The sequence below is a fragment of the Microcaecilia unicolor genome, chromosome 6 (genome assembly GCF_901765095.1).
Source record: "Microcaecilia unicolor chromosome 6, aMicUni1.1, whole genome shotgun sequence".
NCBI lineage: Eukaryota > Metazoa > Chordata > Amphibia > Gymnophiona > Siphonopidae > Microcaecilia > Microcaecilia unicolor.
In genome coordinates this window covers 337,287,260-337,303,140 of record NC_044036.1, presented here as the reverse complement: position 1 = coordinate 337,303,140, position 15,881 = coordinate 337,287,260, and the positions used below count along the sequence as shown (strand labels likewise).

Here is a 15,881-nt window from a genome sequence, read left to right as displayed (position 1 = left end):
GTGAGGGCGGGACGCTCAGTCAGTGACGCGGCGCGCAGGCGCGAGTGAGGTAAACAGGCGCCGTTTGTCCGGCGGTGACTGAGGAGGAAGAAGGAGAGGCTGAGAGTGGCGCGTCGGAGACAGCGATGTTCCCGGTGCGGCCCGAGGTGCTGTTAGCGTAGCATGAGCGGAGCCGGGCGGCGGCCACAGAGACGAGCGGAGACGGTGCAGCGCCTCCGCCCTGTGAGAATCGGCCTCCACTGCTCCCCGGGCCCCCGGGACACTCGGCGGATAGATGTTACCGGACAGCAGGTGAGGGAGGAGGGGGGTTGAAGGTTTCGGTGGGGGAGGGGAGAGCAGGGGACGGTCTGTTTCCTGTGGGGGATGGGCGGGGCCGTGGTGACGTCATGACAGCTGCCGCTCGTGCGACGATGGTCCCCGCTCGGTCCTTGGAAAGGGGGAACCAAAGCCGCTACTTTGGGTAGATGAGGCTGGGAAACCTCTGCTGTAACACTTCCGGCAACCGTGTCGAAAGAGAACCTCGTTCTGCCCAAACGTATCCCCTCCCCCCACTACGTAAAAGGTTTCAAAGTGCGCTTCTAAATTACTACTACTTATCATTTCTATTGCGCTACTAGACGCACGCAGCGCTGTACACTTGAACATGAAGGGACAGTCCCTGCTCCACAGAGCTTACAATCTGATTAGGACAGGCAAACAGGACAGATAAGGTTAGCAAGATTCCGGAATCTAAAAGAGTAGCAATATTCCGGAACCCAAAGAATAACAAGATTCCGGATTCCTAAAGACTACTACTACTACTTATCATTTCTAAAGCGCTACTAGCCGAATGCAGCGCTGTACACTTGAACATGAAGAGACAGTCCCTGCTCAACAGAGCTTACAATCTGATTAGGACAGGCAAACAGGACAAATAAGGGATAAGGACAAAGGGTAGCAAGATTCCGGAATCCCAAAGAGTAGCAAGATTCCAGAATCCTAAAGACTACTACTTATCATTTCTATAGCGCTACTAGACGCACGCAGCGCTGTACACTTGAACATGAAGAGACAGTCCCTGCTCCACAGAGCTTACAATCTAATTAGGACAAACAGGACAAATAAGGGAAAAGGACAAAGAGTAGCAATATTCCGGAACCCAAAGAATAACAAGATTCCGGATTCCTAAAGACTACTACTACCACTTATCATTTCTAAAGCGCTACTAGACGTAAGCAGCGCTGTACACTTGAACATGAAGAGACAGTCCCTGCTCCACAGAGCTTACAATCTGATTAGGACAGGCAAACAGGACAGATAAGGGTAGCAAGATTCCGGAATCTAAAAGAGTAGCAATATTCCGGAACCCAAAGAATAACAAGATTCCGGATTCCTAAAGACTACTACTACTACTTATCATTTCTAAAGCGCTACTAGCCGAATGCAGCGCTGTACACTTGAACATGAAGAGACAGTCCCTGCTCAACAGAGCTTACAATCTGATTAGGACAGGCAAACAGGACAAATAAGGGATAAGGACAAAGGGTAGCAAGATTCCGGAATCCCAAAGAGTAGCAAGATTCCAGAATCCTAAAGACTACTACTTATCATTTCTATAGCGCTACTAGACGCACGCAGCGCTGTACACTTGAACATGAAGAGACAGTCCCTGCTCCACAGAGCTTACAATCTAATTAGGACAAACAGGACAAATAAGGGAAAAGGACAAAGAGTAGCAATATTCCGGAACCCAAAGAATAACAAGATTCCGGATTCCTAAAGACTACTACTACCACTTATCATTTCTAAAGCGCTACTAGACGTAAGCAGCGCTGTACACTTGAACATGAAGAGACAGTCCCTGCTCCACAGAGCTTACAATCTGATTAGGACAGGCAAACAGGACAGATAAGGTTAGCAAGATTCCGGAATCTAAAAGAGTAGCAATATTCCGGAACCCAAAGAATAACAAGATTCCGGATTCCTAAAGACTACTACTACTACTTATCATTTCTAAAGCGCTACTAGCCGAATGCAGCGCTGTACACTTGAACATGAAGAGACAGTCCCTGCTCAACAGAGCTTACAATCTGATTAGGACAGGCAAACAGGACAAATAAGGGATAAGGACAAAGGGTAGCAAGATTCCGGAATCCCAAAGAGTAGCAAGATTCCAGAATCCTAAAGACTACTACTTATCATTTCTATAGCGCTACTAGACGCACGCAGCGCTGTACACTTGAACATGAAGAGACAGTCCCTGCTCCACAGAGCTTACAATCTAATTAGGACAAACAGGACAAATAAGGGAAAAGGACAAAGAGTAGCAATATTCCGGAACCCAAAGAATAACAAGATTCCGGATTCCTAAAGACTACTACTACCACTTATCATTTCTAAAGCGCTACTAGACTTACGCAGCACTGTACACTTGAACATGAAGAGACAGTCCCTGCTCCACAGAGCTTACAATCTGATTAGGACAGGCAAACAGGACAGATAAGGGTAGCAAGATTCCGGAATCTAAAAGAGTAGCAATATTCCGGAACCCAAAGAATAACAAGATTCCGGATTCCTAAAGACTACTACTACTACTTATCATTTCTAAAGCGCTACTAGCCGAATGCAGCGCTGTACACTTGAACATGAAGAGACAGTCCCTGCTCCACAGAGCTTACAATCTGATTAGGACAGGCAAACAGGACAGATAAGGTTAGCAAGATTCCGGAATCTAAAAGAGTAGCAATATTCCGGAACCCAAAGAATAACAAGATTCCGGATTCCTAAAGACTACTACTACTACTTATCATTTCTAAAGCGCTACTAGCCGAATGCAGCGCTGTACACTTGAACATGAATAGACAGTCCCTGCTCCACAGAGCTTACAATCTGATTAGGACAGGCAAACAGGACAGATAAGGTTAGCAAGATTCCGGAATCTAAAAGAGTAGCAATATTCCGGAACCCAAAGAATAACAAGATTCCGGATTCCTAAAGACTACTACTACTACTTATCATTTCTAAAGCGCTACTAGCCGAATGCAGCGCTGTACACTTGAACATGAAGAGACAGTCCCTGCTCAACAGAGCTTACAATCTGATTAGGACAGGCAAACAGGACAAATAAGGGATAAGGACAAAGGGTAGCAAGATTCCGGAATCCCAAAGAGTAGCAAGATTCCAGAATCCTAAAGACTACTACTTATCATTTCTATAGCGCTACTAGACGCACGCAGCGCTGTACACTTGAACATGAAGAGACAGTCCCTGCTCCACAGAGCTTACAATCTAATTAGGACAAACAGGACAAATAAGGGAAAAGGACAAAGAGTAGCAATATTCCGGAACCCAAAGAATAACAAGATTCCGGATTCCTAAAGACTACTACTACTACTTATCATTTCTAAAGCGCTACTAGCCGAATGCAGCGCTGTACACTTGAACATGAAGAGACAGTCCCTGCTCAACAGAGCTTACAATCTGATTAGGACAGGCAAACAGGACAAATAAGGGATAAGGACAAAGGGTAGCAAGATTCCGGAATCCCAAAGAGTAGCAAGATTCCAGAATCCTAAAGACTACTACTTATCATTTCTATAGCGCTACTAGACGCACGCAGCGCTGTACACTTGAACATGAAGAGACAGTCCCTGCTCCACAGAGCTTACAATCTAATTAGGACAAACAGGACAAATAAGGGAAAAGGACAAAGAGTAGCAATATTCCGGAACCCAAAGAATAACAAGATTCCGGATTCCTAAAGACTACTACTACCACTTATCATTTCTAAAGCGCTACTAGACTTACGCAGCACTGTACACTTGAACATGAAGAGACAGTCCCTGCTCCACAGAGCTTACAATCTGATTAGGACAGGCAAACAGGACAGATAAGGGTAGCAAGATTCCGGAATCTAAAAGAGTAGCAATATTCCGGAACCCAAAGAATAACAAGATTCCGGATTCCTAAAGACTACTACTACTACTTATCATTTCTAAAGCGCTACTAGCCGAATGCAGCGCTGTACACTTGAACATGAAGAGACAGTCCCTGCTCAACAGAGCTTACAATCTGATTAGGACAGGCAAACAGGACAAATAAGGGATAAGGACAAAGGGTAGCAAGATTCCGGAATCCCAAAGAGTAGCAAGATTCCAGAATCCTAAAGACTACTACTTATCATTTCTATAGCGCTACTAGACGCACGCAGCGCTGTACACTTGAACATGAAGAGACAGTCCCTGCTCGACAGAGCTTACAATCTAATTAGGACAGAGAAATAGGACAAATAAGGGATAAGGACAAAGGGTAGCAAGATTCCGGAATCTGAAAGAGTAGCAAGATTCTGTGCGGAATCCTAAAGAGTAGCAACATTCCGGAACCCAAAGAATAGCAAGGTTCCGGAATCCTAAAGACTACTACTACTACTTATCATTTCTAAAGCGCTACTAGACGTACGCAGCACTGTACACTTGAACATGAAGAGACAGTCCCTGCTCGACAGAGCTTACAATCTAATTAGGACAGAGAAATAGGACAAATAAGGGATAAGGACAAAGGGTAGCAAGATTCCGGAATCCCAAAGTGTAGCAAGATTCCAGAATCTGAAAGAGTAGCAAGATTCTGTGCGGAATCCTAAAGAGTAGCAAGATTCCGGAACCCAAAGAATAGCAAGATTCCGGAATCCTAAAGACTACTACTACTTATCATTTCTAAAGCGCTACTAGACGTACACAGCGCTGTAGAACATGAAGAGACAGTCCCTGCTCGACACAGCTTACAATCTAATTAGGACAGGCAAACAGGACAAATAAGGGAAAAGGACAAAGAGTAGAAAGATTCCGAAATCCCAAAGACTACTACTACTTATCATTTCTAAAGCGCTACTAGACGTACGCAGCGCTGTACACTTGAACATGAAGAGACAGTCCCTGCTCCACAGAGCTTACAATCCAATTAGGACAGGCAAACAGGACAAATAAGGGAAAAGGACAAATGGTAGCAAGATTCTGGAATCCCAAAGAGTAGCAAGATTCCGGAATCCCAAAGAGTACTACTACTACTTATCATTTCTAAAGCGCTACTAGACGTACGCAGCGCTGTACACTTGAACATGGAAGAGACAGTCCCTGCTTGACAGAGCTTACAATCCAATTAGGACAGACAGACAAACAGGGCAAATAAGGGAAAAGGACAAACTGTAACAAGATTCCGGAATGCCAAAGATTAGCAAGATTCCGAAATCCAAAACACTACTACCACTAATCATTCCTATAGCGCTACAAGACATAGGCAGCGCTGTACACTTGAATATGAAGAGACAGTCCCTGCTCGACAGAGCTTACAATCTAATTAGGACAGGCAAACAGGACAAATAAGGGATAAGGGTAGCAAGATTCCGGAATCTAAAAGAGTAGCAAGATTCTGTGCGGAATCCTAAAGAGTAGCAACATTCCGGAACCCAAAGAATAGCAAGATTCCGAAATCCCAAAGACTACTACCACTAATCATTCCTAAAGCGCTACAAGACGTAGGCAGTGCTGTACACTTGAATATGAAGAGACAGTCCCTGCTCCACAGAGCTTACAATCTAATTAGGACAGACATGACAAATAAGGGAAAAGGACAAAGGGTAGCAAGATTCCGGAATCTAAAAGAGTAGCAAGATTCTGTGCGGAACCCAAAGAATAGCAAGATTCCGGAATCCTAAAGACTACTACTACTACTACTTATCATTTCTATAGCGCTACTAGACGTACGCAGCGCTGTACACTTGAACATGAAGAGACAGTCCCTGCTCGACAGAGCTTGCAATCTAATTAGGACAGACAAACAGGACAAACAAGAGATAAGGGAATATTAAAGTGAGGATGATAAAATAAGGGTTCTGAACAAGTGAATAAGGGTTAGGAGTTAAAAGCAGCATCAAAAAGGTGGGCTTTTAGCTTAGATTTGAAGACGGCCAGAGATGGAGCTTGACGTACCGGCTCAGGAAGTCTATTCCAGGCATATGGTGCAGCAAGATAAAAGGAACGGAGTCTGGAGTTAGCGGTGGAGGAGAAGGGTGCAGATAAGAGAGATTTACCCAGTGAACAGTTCCCGGGGAGGAATGTAGGGAGAGATGAGAGTGGAGAGGTACTGAGGAGCTGCAGAGTGAATGCACTTATCTCTCTATATAAAAGGCACCTCTAACGTTCTAATGAAGCCTCCAGCCGGAAGTTTGAGGCGGTCTAGATATCCGGTGTGCCCTTGAGTGTCTGCCCCGCCCTCGCGTCAAAAGTCATGACGTCCATGGCGGAACACACACAAATGGCAACAACACAGGAGCATCCATGTGCACCACGACACCGAAAGCAAGCAACCCTCTTCCGTAAACAAAGCGCGAAACACTGCTACTCCGTTCTGCCCCCTTATGCGACACACACAAATGGCCAACAACGGAGGAACATCCAGCAGCAGATGTGTACCACGACACCCAAACCAAGCCACCCGTTCACAAGACCCGCCCTCAAGTGTGTTTATTCTCAAAGCGCAAAACACTGCTACTCCACCTCCACCTTTGCTCCGCCCCCTTATGCGCAACACAGCAAAAACACACGCCCCTCCACCCACTCTTTGCCTCACCCACCAACCTGACGAATACTCGCTGTACCTCCCGCAACTCCTGGATTACTGCCAACGACGTTCAAGAAAACAGGAGATGGAGTGGCCCCAACGAGGTTACATTCATAACAAAAGAAGAAGGTACGAGCCTATTATATGGGTTGAAGCCAGTAGGCGGAGCTTCCTACCAGTAGGCACACTCAAAATACACCCAAAACAAGAGCATACAAACCGCAAAACACTGCTACTCTGACTCCGCCTTTGCTCCACCCCTTATGCGCAAGACAACAACAGGACACGCCCCTCCACCCACTCTTTCTGTCACTCACCCAGCAACCTGATGAATACTCGCTCTCCCTCCGCAAACTCCTGGATTACTGCCAACGACGTTGAGGAAAACATGACATGGACTGGCCCCAAGGAGCTCACATTCATAACAGAAGAACAAGATCCGACCCTATTATATGGGTTCAGCGGACCTTCCTGCCAGTAGGCACACTCAAAACTACACCCAAATCAATAGCAAACGAAAGAACAAAACACACACCTGCTCTTGCCAAACAAAAAAAATAATCCAGCCCCACTGAGCCCCCTCCAAGACCACCCCCCTCAATCATTAACACCCCACCACCCCAGCAACGCTAGCCCCCCCATCACTCTCTCACACACACACTCATTCCAGCACCCCTACCACTGAAACAAACAAAAAAAAAACCCCTGCAAACCTTAAAACAAAACACTGCACTCTTACAAACACACAACCCCCTCAGCCATGCTAACCACCCTCCAAGCCCCCCGCCCCCTCCCACTAAAGAACCATCAACCCTGTCACGCACACACACTGATTCAAGATCAAAGTTCCCTCCACCCCCCCCCCCGGGCCATTTCACACACACTGATGCAGGACATCAATACAAGCACACTCACTCTCTCTCTCTCTATCACACAGTCACTGACACCTCCCCCCCCCCCCCAATTTTGACCCCCACCTCTATCACTTTCTCACACACACACTCATTCCACCACCCCTCCCCCACCCCCAACAAAAAACACAGCAAACAATAAAAAAAAGACTGCACTCTTACAAACAGCCAACACCGACACAGTCTCAAACTCTCTGTGACACACAATCGCACACGCACTCTCTCTCTCACACAGTCACTCTCACAGACACACTCTCTCAAACATACACACTACGAGGGAAACCTGGCTAGCACCCGTTTCATTTCTTTCTGAAACGGGCCTTTTATACTAGTAAGTCAATAAGAGGAGTTTGAACTGTATGCGGAAACGGATAGGAAGCCAGTGAAGTGACTTGAGGAGAAGGCTAATAAGAGCTTAACGACACTGTTGGAATATTAGTCGTGCAGCAGAATTTTGAACAGATTGAAGAGGAGAGAGATGGCTAAGTTGAAGACGTGTGAGAAGCAAGTTGCAATAGTCTAAGCGATAGGTGATAAGAGTGTGGATGAGGGTTCTGGTAGTGTGCTCAGAAAGAAAAGGGTGAATTTTGGTGATATTATAGAGAAAGAAACGACAGGTTTTAGCAATCTGCTGAATATGTGCAGAGAAGGAGATGGAGGAGTCGAAGATGACCCCAAGGTTACAAGCTGATGAGACAGGAAGGATGAGAGTGTTATCCACAGAAATAGAGAATGGAGTGGAGGAGTGGCCTAGTGGTTAGGGTGGTGGACTTTGGTCCTGGGGAACTGAGGAACTGAGTTCAATTCCCACTTCAGGTACAGGCAGCTCCTTGTGACTCTGGGCAAGTCACTTAACCCTCCATTGCTGAAAATACCAACAGTTAACATTGACGTTACCAGAGGTTTTCCGTAAGCGAGGAGGAGGGGAAAGGTAATAATTGCCCAAGATGTCGTGGCAGTCTTTTTTTTTTTTTGTATTCTTCTGTTTTGTTTTGTTTTCAAAATCATTTTTATTTGAAATTTTGTATAAGTACAATATAACAAATTAACCCTTTTGTGTCCAATGTGCCCATCAATCTGTGCCCATATGGCTTATTATGGGAACATTGGACACTAAAGGGTTATTAAGTCAAAATATGAACATTATTATTATTATTAGCATTTGTATAGCGCTATCAGACGCACACAGCGCTGAACACCTGACACAGAGAGAGACAGTCCCTGCTCAATAGAGCTTACAATCTAAAATCAATGAAATAGCATAGTTAAAACACACTTCAAACATGAAGCATCACAAATAAAACTTTGCTTTAAAGGTTTTGCATTGTTTGTGTTTTGACAGTTTCTTTTGCACGCGCAAACCTATAGAGGAGCATTATAGGCTAGATTCTTTATATTGGCGCCAAGACGAAATACACCTAGACGTATTCGATAAAGAATGCCTAAATTTAGGCGCAGTTTATAGAATATGCCCGGCGTTCATCCGCACGACTAAATTAGCCACTAAATCTGATACCTACATTAGGCGCGAATCAGGTGTATTCTATAACATGCATAGTTTTTAGAAATGCGCATTGCCACACCCCTTTTTCAACTATGCGCCTTAGATTTTACACACATTACAGAATACGCTTACAGTTGTGCGCATAAATTCTAATGCCAGTTAGTGTTAATTGCTTGTTATTTGGCAATTATCAGCACTCATTGGCTTAACTAATTAAGCTGCACACGCAAATCCAGAATATGACCACATTTGCATGCGCAATTTAAGTTGCACTATGCAGAATTTAGGGGTATATGCCTTACTTCCAAGTGCATACATGATGGCCAAAAATAGCTCAAGACAGTTAAGTCAAAATTGGTGAAGGGCAGTATATAGAGAAGAATCTAATTTGGTATATGCAGCACTTTAGACTTACACATAGTAGGCGGTCCCTTCTCTGTAGAGTTTAAAATTTAGTCAAGATAAATATATAGGACTCAAGATAAATATATAAGGACAAGTAAGAAATTTTGCAATTTGACATTTAGTACAGAAAATGCTTAAAACCAATATGAGAAACAGGCAATAAAATTAAAAGCAGGTGGATGTTTGTACTGGATTTTGAATAAGGTCAGATGGGAAGCATTGACACAGCTCGGGAAGTATTTTCCAGTCTAGAGGGATGACTGCTGACTGGGCATATGATATCTGAAAGTGGCTGATGGAATGTCAAGAATCCAGGCTGAGCTCTCCATTCAGTGGTTGCCAGAAAGGGGGGACCTGCAAAAACAGAAGGGACTGTATGCATTCTTCATTGGAGGGTGATGCCAGTTACGTTACTGCAGTGGGACAGAGAACCCGACTGTGCCAGTCAAGAGGCATGTGCTGTTATGGCATGACTCTTCATGAACTTTATTTCAGAATGTATTATACAAAACTGGGGCTGGGAAAATTATACAAGCCAGGTTAGCTAAGTCCTTAAAATTCAAAAAAGTTAACTTAAAAACAAACAAGGCAAAAACTTAGTAAAACGTTGTTTAAATATTTTTTTATTGAACAAGCCAACAAAGCAACAGCCAAAGCAACAAACTGAGTTGTTCATAAATTTACAATATATTTCAACCTCCTTTGCCCACCCCCCTTTATTAATTTCTATTCATAAGCATATATAGTAAAGTACAAACATTAAACAGAGTCGATCCGTAGAACACTAAGATGATGAGCTTCGAGCCAGCTGAAATTGCAACCAATAGCACAACCAAAAGGGGAACGATGCCTTGACTCTGACCTCCCCCCATCTACCCTTGTGCTCCATGACCTAATCCAACTAAACCACCCCACCTGTCTTTGAGGGGGGAAAAAAACCCACGCCAGGAACTAGAGAGAATTGAGAATGCCACAATGAGCCCTATGAGAGAGGATCTGGATGTAACCCCCCCCCCCCCCCAAAAAAAAAAAAAAAAAACCCCAGACAGGAATAATTTCTTACATTTTGGTGATAGCTTGGCCTGATTACTTTCAAAAATCATTAAAGTATGACGTTTATTACACCATAACCAAAAGGAAGGTGGATCTTGAACCATCCAGACTCCTAAAATAGTCTTTTTGCCCATAATACTGACCTTCCTAAGTAATTGACGCCCTCTTCTCCCCAGCAGCGCAAAAACCTCAAACTGACCCAGCAAAATTCCTGTCGGGGACAAGGGAATGGAGGACCTCAAAATGTCTTCCATATATGTTATCACCAAACAGTTGAACAACCGGGCAAGACCAAAAAGCGTGGAAGAAATTGCTCTCTGCGATTTGGCAACGTCCACAAATTGGGGAGTCCACTTTACCTATTTTGAACAGCTGTTCCATTAAGTGCGGTCAGCCATCGCAGCTGGAGTTCGTTGGATAGAGCACAATTGCCATAATGCTACTTAAACACTTTCTTCCAAACTCAGTACAGTCTTTGCAAACTGTGTAGCCTCCTCAACATTCAAGAAAAAGTGGGGTTTCCCTCCATGAGTAATCCTCAAACGCGCTGGATACAGTAAATCGAAGGGCATCGTTTTCTTATATAGCATGGCACACACTGTATGAAACGTCTTGCGTTTAATCGATACTGTTGCCAAAAAGTCCTGGAAACACAGGACTTTGATTGTCATAGTGCAGATCACCTACAGCCCTTACGGCTTGTAAAATATCCTGCTTATGAGCAAAATTCAACAATTTACATATTACCACTTGCGGTCTGGCGTCGGACGGCTTCAGTGTTCCCAATCGGTGAGCCTGTTCCACTCTTAAAGGGCCCGTCTATGTCGACAATTTAAGGGCCTTCGGAAGCCAGCCCTCCAAAAAGTGTATTGGATCAACTTCCCGAATGGATTCTGGCAGTCCCACAAAACAGTGATTGTTTCTCCCGAGCGGTTTTCAAGATCTTCAACTTTTATCTTCAAGTTTTGCTACTAACGCCTGGAGTTCGCATTGCCCAATTTCGTGCTGCTGCATCGTGTCCTCTATGGTGGACAACCTATGCTGGTAGGTTTGCAGATCGTTATGTAAAAATTCCACTCGAGTGCTCACAGAGTCTATTTTCTCTGCTATCGTTTGCGGTTTTTTATCCATGGATTCCTTCAAAAGAGTTCTCAACTCCGCTGCTACTTCTGCGGCACAAATGGAGCTCACAGAGGGCCTGCCTGTTTCTTCAGCCTCCGCCATTGTGTCTCCAACACAGTTACGGTCTGGCAGTTTTCTTGGCATTTACTGACCATCCTGGAATAAAGTATAGCTGGTGATTCCAAAATATCGATCTAGGAACGTGTCAATTCTATTTAATAAGCGATGGAAGGTCTCCAGGGTGGGGGAGAATAACCCAGAAGGACAGGAGCACTCTTCACCCGCACCTGCTCTTCAGCATGGCGTCACGTGACCCCACTTAGTAAAACTTAAAAAAAAATTTAAAATATCAAAACACCAACAGCAAAAAGGAATAAAGTAAGAAAAAATATTTTCTGGCTTTTGAATTTTTCCCTGATATCTAAGGGGTCTTTTTACTGAGCTAACGTACTCCACACACGGCACACTAAAAAAATATTTTATCTGGGGAGCAGAGAGTGGGTGTTTCTGTAGTAATCAATTAACACATCTACATTATTATGTGCTGATTAGCGAGGGATTAGCGCTTTTTTTTAATTTTTTTTATTTGTACCTCGCGCTTTCCCACTCATGGCAGGCTCAGTGCGGCTTAGGTACTTATTTGTACCTGGGGCTTGTACCTGGGGCAATGGAGGGTTAAGTGACTTGCTCAGAGTCACAAGGAGCTGCCTGTGCCTGCAGTGGGAATCGAACCCAGTTCCCCAGGACCAAAGTCCACCACTCTAACCACTAGGCCACTACAAAATAGGCCTACAAAATAGGTGTCTGTACCTGCTCATGTGCTAATGGCAACATTAACACATGGCTATTAATAGGAGACATAGAATATAGGTTATTTACTGCTGCAGTAAAAATGGCCTTAGCACATGGGAAAAAACCCGTGCAAGGGTGCACCAAGGCAACTTTTACCACAGCTTAGTAAAAGGACCCCTAAGTAATTTCTATTTGTATTTCCTGTGTAGAACTAGCTGGTAGGCCATGATTTCAAAGGAAAGGGGACATGAGAAGATTTGCTGGTCATGTACATAAAGGCTATAATGGTAGACTAGAAATGTTTGTTAGTCTGTTCCTTTGGTTCTGGATTGTGTGGTATAAGGTTGTTCTTATCGATGTGCTCACAGTGGTTTGGAGCATGCATTTCTATAGAAAGCGCCTCTGTAGAATTCAATGGTTGCAGGCAGTCCGTCTGTATTTAGCTTAACTATCGCGGAGGCAGGGATCCTAGCAGCATGTTGGAGGACATCTGCCTGTCTTCTTCTTGGAGCTGGTGGAACTTAGTGAATTTGTGTAACATACGGTACTGGTGAATTAGTACTCTGTTTTCTCCAGCTTCAGTGTCGAACAAGTTCTATTCAGATGTGTGTGATCTTGTCTAACAATTTTACAAGTTTGAAGCATGTTCTCACAGAAGGACTGAAAATGGCAGTATTCCAAATGCTTGATGCCTTAAGGTTCTAGATTTTACTCCTCTGCATTCATCTAGTTCTTAATCAGGGTTTGGTAGCACCATATACAAATAATTAATTGCATGCCAGGCCCAGCTGCTATTGTTACAGTGCCCTTGCTACCAAAATTTACAGCGGGACATCCCAAACCTGTCCTGTTGACCCCATGGCTGATCAAGTTTTTATAATATCCACCATAAACGTATATGACTGAAGACTCCGCATGCGCATTTTCATGGTGGATATCATGAAAACTCACCTGGCTGTGAAGCTACCAGACAGGGAGTTTCCTTCTGGCACTAAATTGTCCTGTCCTGCAGCTAGCCCAGCTGTTTTCTATCCTTTCATTCTAACGTTGTTGCTCCTTGTTGTAAATAGATGTTTATTTATACCTAGAGAATGACACGGGGATAACATTTGCCCCCACCCCGTCCCCTTGGGTTCTGTTCTCATCTGTAGAAGCCTCAAACACTTATGATTGTATATTTAAATCTTTTTATTAAAGTATGAAAAGGAAAAATATGCTGTGCAACTGTTGTTTATAAATTACAAATAGAAAACAATAATAACAATGAGCAGCTAATAAACCCTCCCACCACCCTCTACCCTTCCAACTCTAACAATAGCTGACTTCTACCACCCCAAGGAATCCTAATCCACCCTGTTAAAATGTCCAGGGGTACAAAATACAACCTGTTCTGTATGCCCTAGAGCAGTGATGGCGATCCTTTCAGAGACCGAGTGTCCAAAAAGCAACCCAAAATCGAATTATTTATCTCAAAGTGCCGGTACTCATTATGGGCGGGGTCACCACATATGACTCCACCCCTATGATAGCCACACCCCTTACACCAGCCATGGCGCATATAAACAGGCATCATTGAAAATAGTATAGGAGAAAAAAATAACATGATTTTCTTTCATTATAAATCATTTCTGTAAGCTGTTACAGCTCCAGTATACCCAGTGCAAAATAAGACAGCAGATGTAAATTCTCAAATTGGACATATTCCAAACACTACAATGAAAATAAAATGATTTTTTCTACCTTTGTTGTCTGGTGACTTTGTTTTTCTGATCATGCTGGCCCAGTATCTGATTCTGCTGCTATCTGTCCTCTTAACTCCATTTCCAGGGCTTCCTTTCCATTTATTTCTTTACTTTCCTCCTTTCTTCATTTCTTGCCCTCCATCCATGTCCAGCAACCCTCCGCTCCCCTCCAGCCACCCATGTCCAGCCACCCTCCCTCCCAGCACCAGGCAGCCCTCCCACCCAGCACCCAACATCAGGCCTCCCTGCCTCCCACCCAGTACCCAACATCAGGGCTCCCTCGCTCCCACCAAGCACCCAACATCAGGGCTTCCACCCAGCACCCAACATCAGGGCTCCCTCCCAGCACCCAGCAGCAGCAGAACCCAGCATCAGGCCTCCCTCCCACCCACCCACCCAGCACCACACAGCACGAAGCCTCCCACCCACCCAGCACCAGGCCTGCCTGCCTGCCTCCCTCGCTCTCTCCCTCCCAGCACCAGGCCTGCCTCCCGCCCGCCAACCAAAGAAGCATCAGGCCGTCCTCCCTCCCAGCACCAGGCAGCCCTCCCACCCAGCACCCAACATCACTGCTCCCTCCCACCCAGTAGCAGGCCTCCCTCCCACCCACCCAGCACCACACAGCACGAAGCCTCCCACCCACCCAGCACCAGGCCTGCCTGCCTCCCTCCCAGCACCAGGAACCCCCCTCCTCCTCTGAAATTTAAAAAGCGTACCGTCCTCGGGGTTAAGGCGGCGTGCGTCGGCAGCGAAGCGCGTGTTCTTCGCTTGGCGCGCCTTCGGCCTTCCCTTCTGTCTCTCAAGCTCTGGTCCCGCCCCATAGACAGAAAGGAAGGCCGAAGGCGTGCCGCTCGAAGAACACGCGTTTTGCTGCCGACGCACGCCGCCTTAACCCTGAGGAGTAGGCCGGTATGCTTTTTAAATTTCAGAGGAGGAGAGGGGGTTCCTGGTGCTGGGAGGGAGGACGGGCGGGCGGGCGGCCTGATGCTTCTTTGGTTGGAGGGAGGCCGAACTGGTGCTTGGAGGGAGGGAGAGTGGGCAGACCAGCGACGGCGCTCATGCCAAGGGAGAGGGCTCTGCGTGCCCGCTCTGGCACGCGTGCCATAGGTTCGCCATCACCGCCCTAGAGGGAAGAAATATGCCCTGTGAAGCACTATTATGATTTTTTAATCTGTGGATGAATAAGTCGTCAACAATCTGAGGATTCAGTCTAGTTCTACTACTACTACTATTTAACATTTCTAGAGCGCTACAAAGTGTACGCAGCGCTGTACAAACACAGAAGAAAGACAGTCCCTGCTCAAAGAGCTTACAATCTAATAGACAAAAAGTAAAGCATTTAAATTTAAAATATTTAAGCAGTCAAGCACAAGAGAACAGACACAGAAGGACTGAAGATGTTGAAGGGTGGTCAGTGTGATTAGGTGTAACTCTGGTTGGAGTAGTGGGAGAAGGTGATAGAAGAATAGAAATGGGTGAGGTAGGTTGATAGGGAGGTTATATAAGACATGTCACTCTAGGGGGTGGGTGGGTAGAGGGGTAGGGTGGGTGGGACTAAGTCTAAAGCAGGAGAAGGGATTCTCTGCAGCCTATCTGTGAGATGGAAAATGCTCTCTGAAGCTGCTGCTATAAGTTGTTAGTTTTCTCTCCTGTCTTCTGCAGTCCCTCCTGCAATAGAAGATGTCTTCTTAGAAGATGTGCTGTTAGCAGGAAGTACAGGATTCCCCCTTGCAAATTTTGCTAGCTGTGACCAGCATA

General features: G+C 45.2%; 1 protein-coding gene across 1 annotated transcript in view; it reads left to right on the top strand.

The window, feature by feature from the left end:
* Positions 1-85: 85 nt before the first annotated feature.
* The window catches only part of FAM104A (family with sequence similarity 104 member A), a 29,989-nt gene continuing 14,193 nt past the window's right edge, over positions 86-15,881 (top strand). The window contains exon 1 of the mRNA XM_030208533.1: positions 86-291. Within this exon, the coding sequence (XP_030064393.1) occupies positions 275-291 (17 nt within the window). The 5' untranslated portion in view covers positions 86-274. The remainder of the gene's footprint in view (positions 292-15,881) is intronic.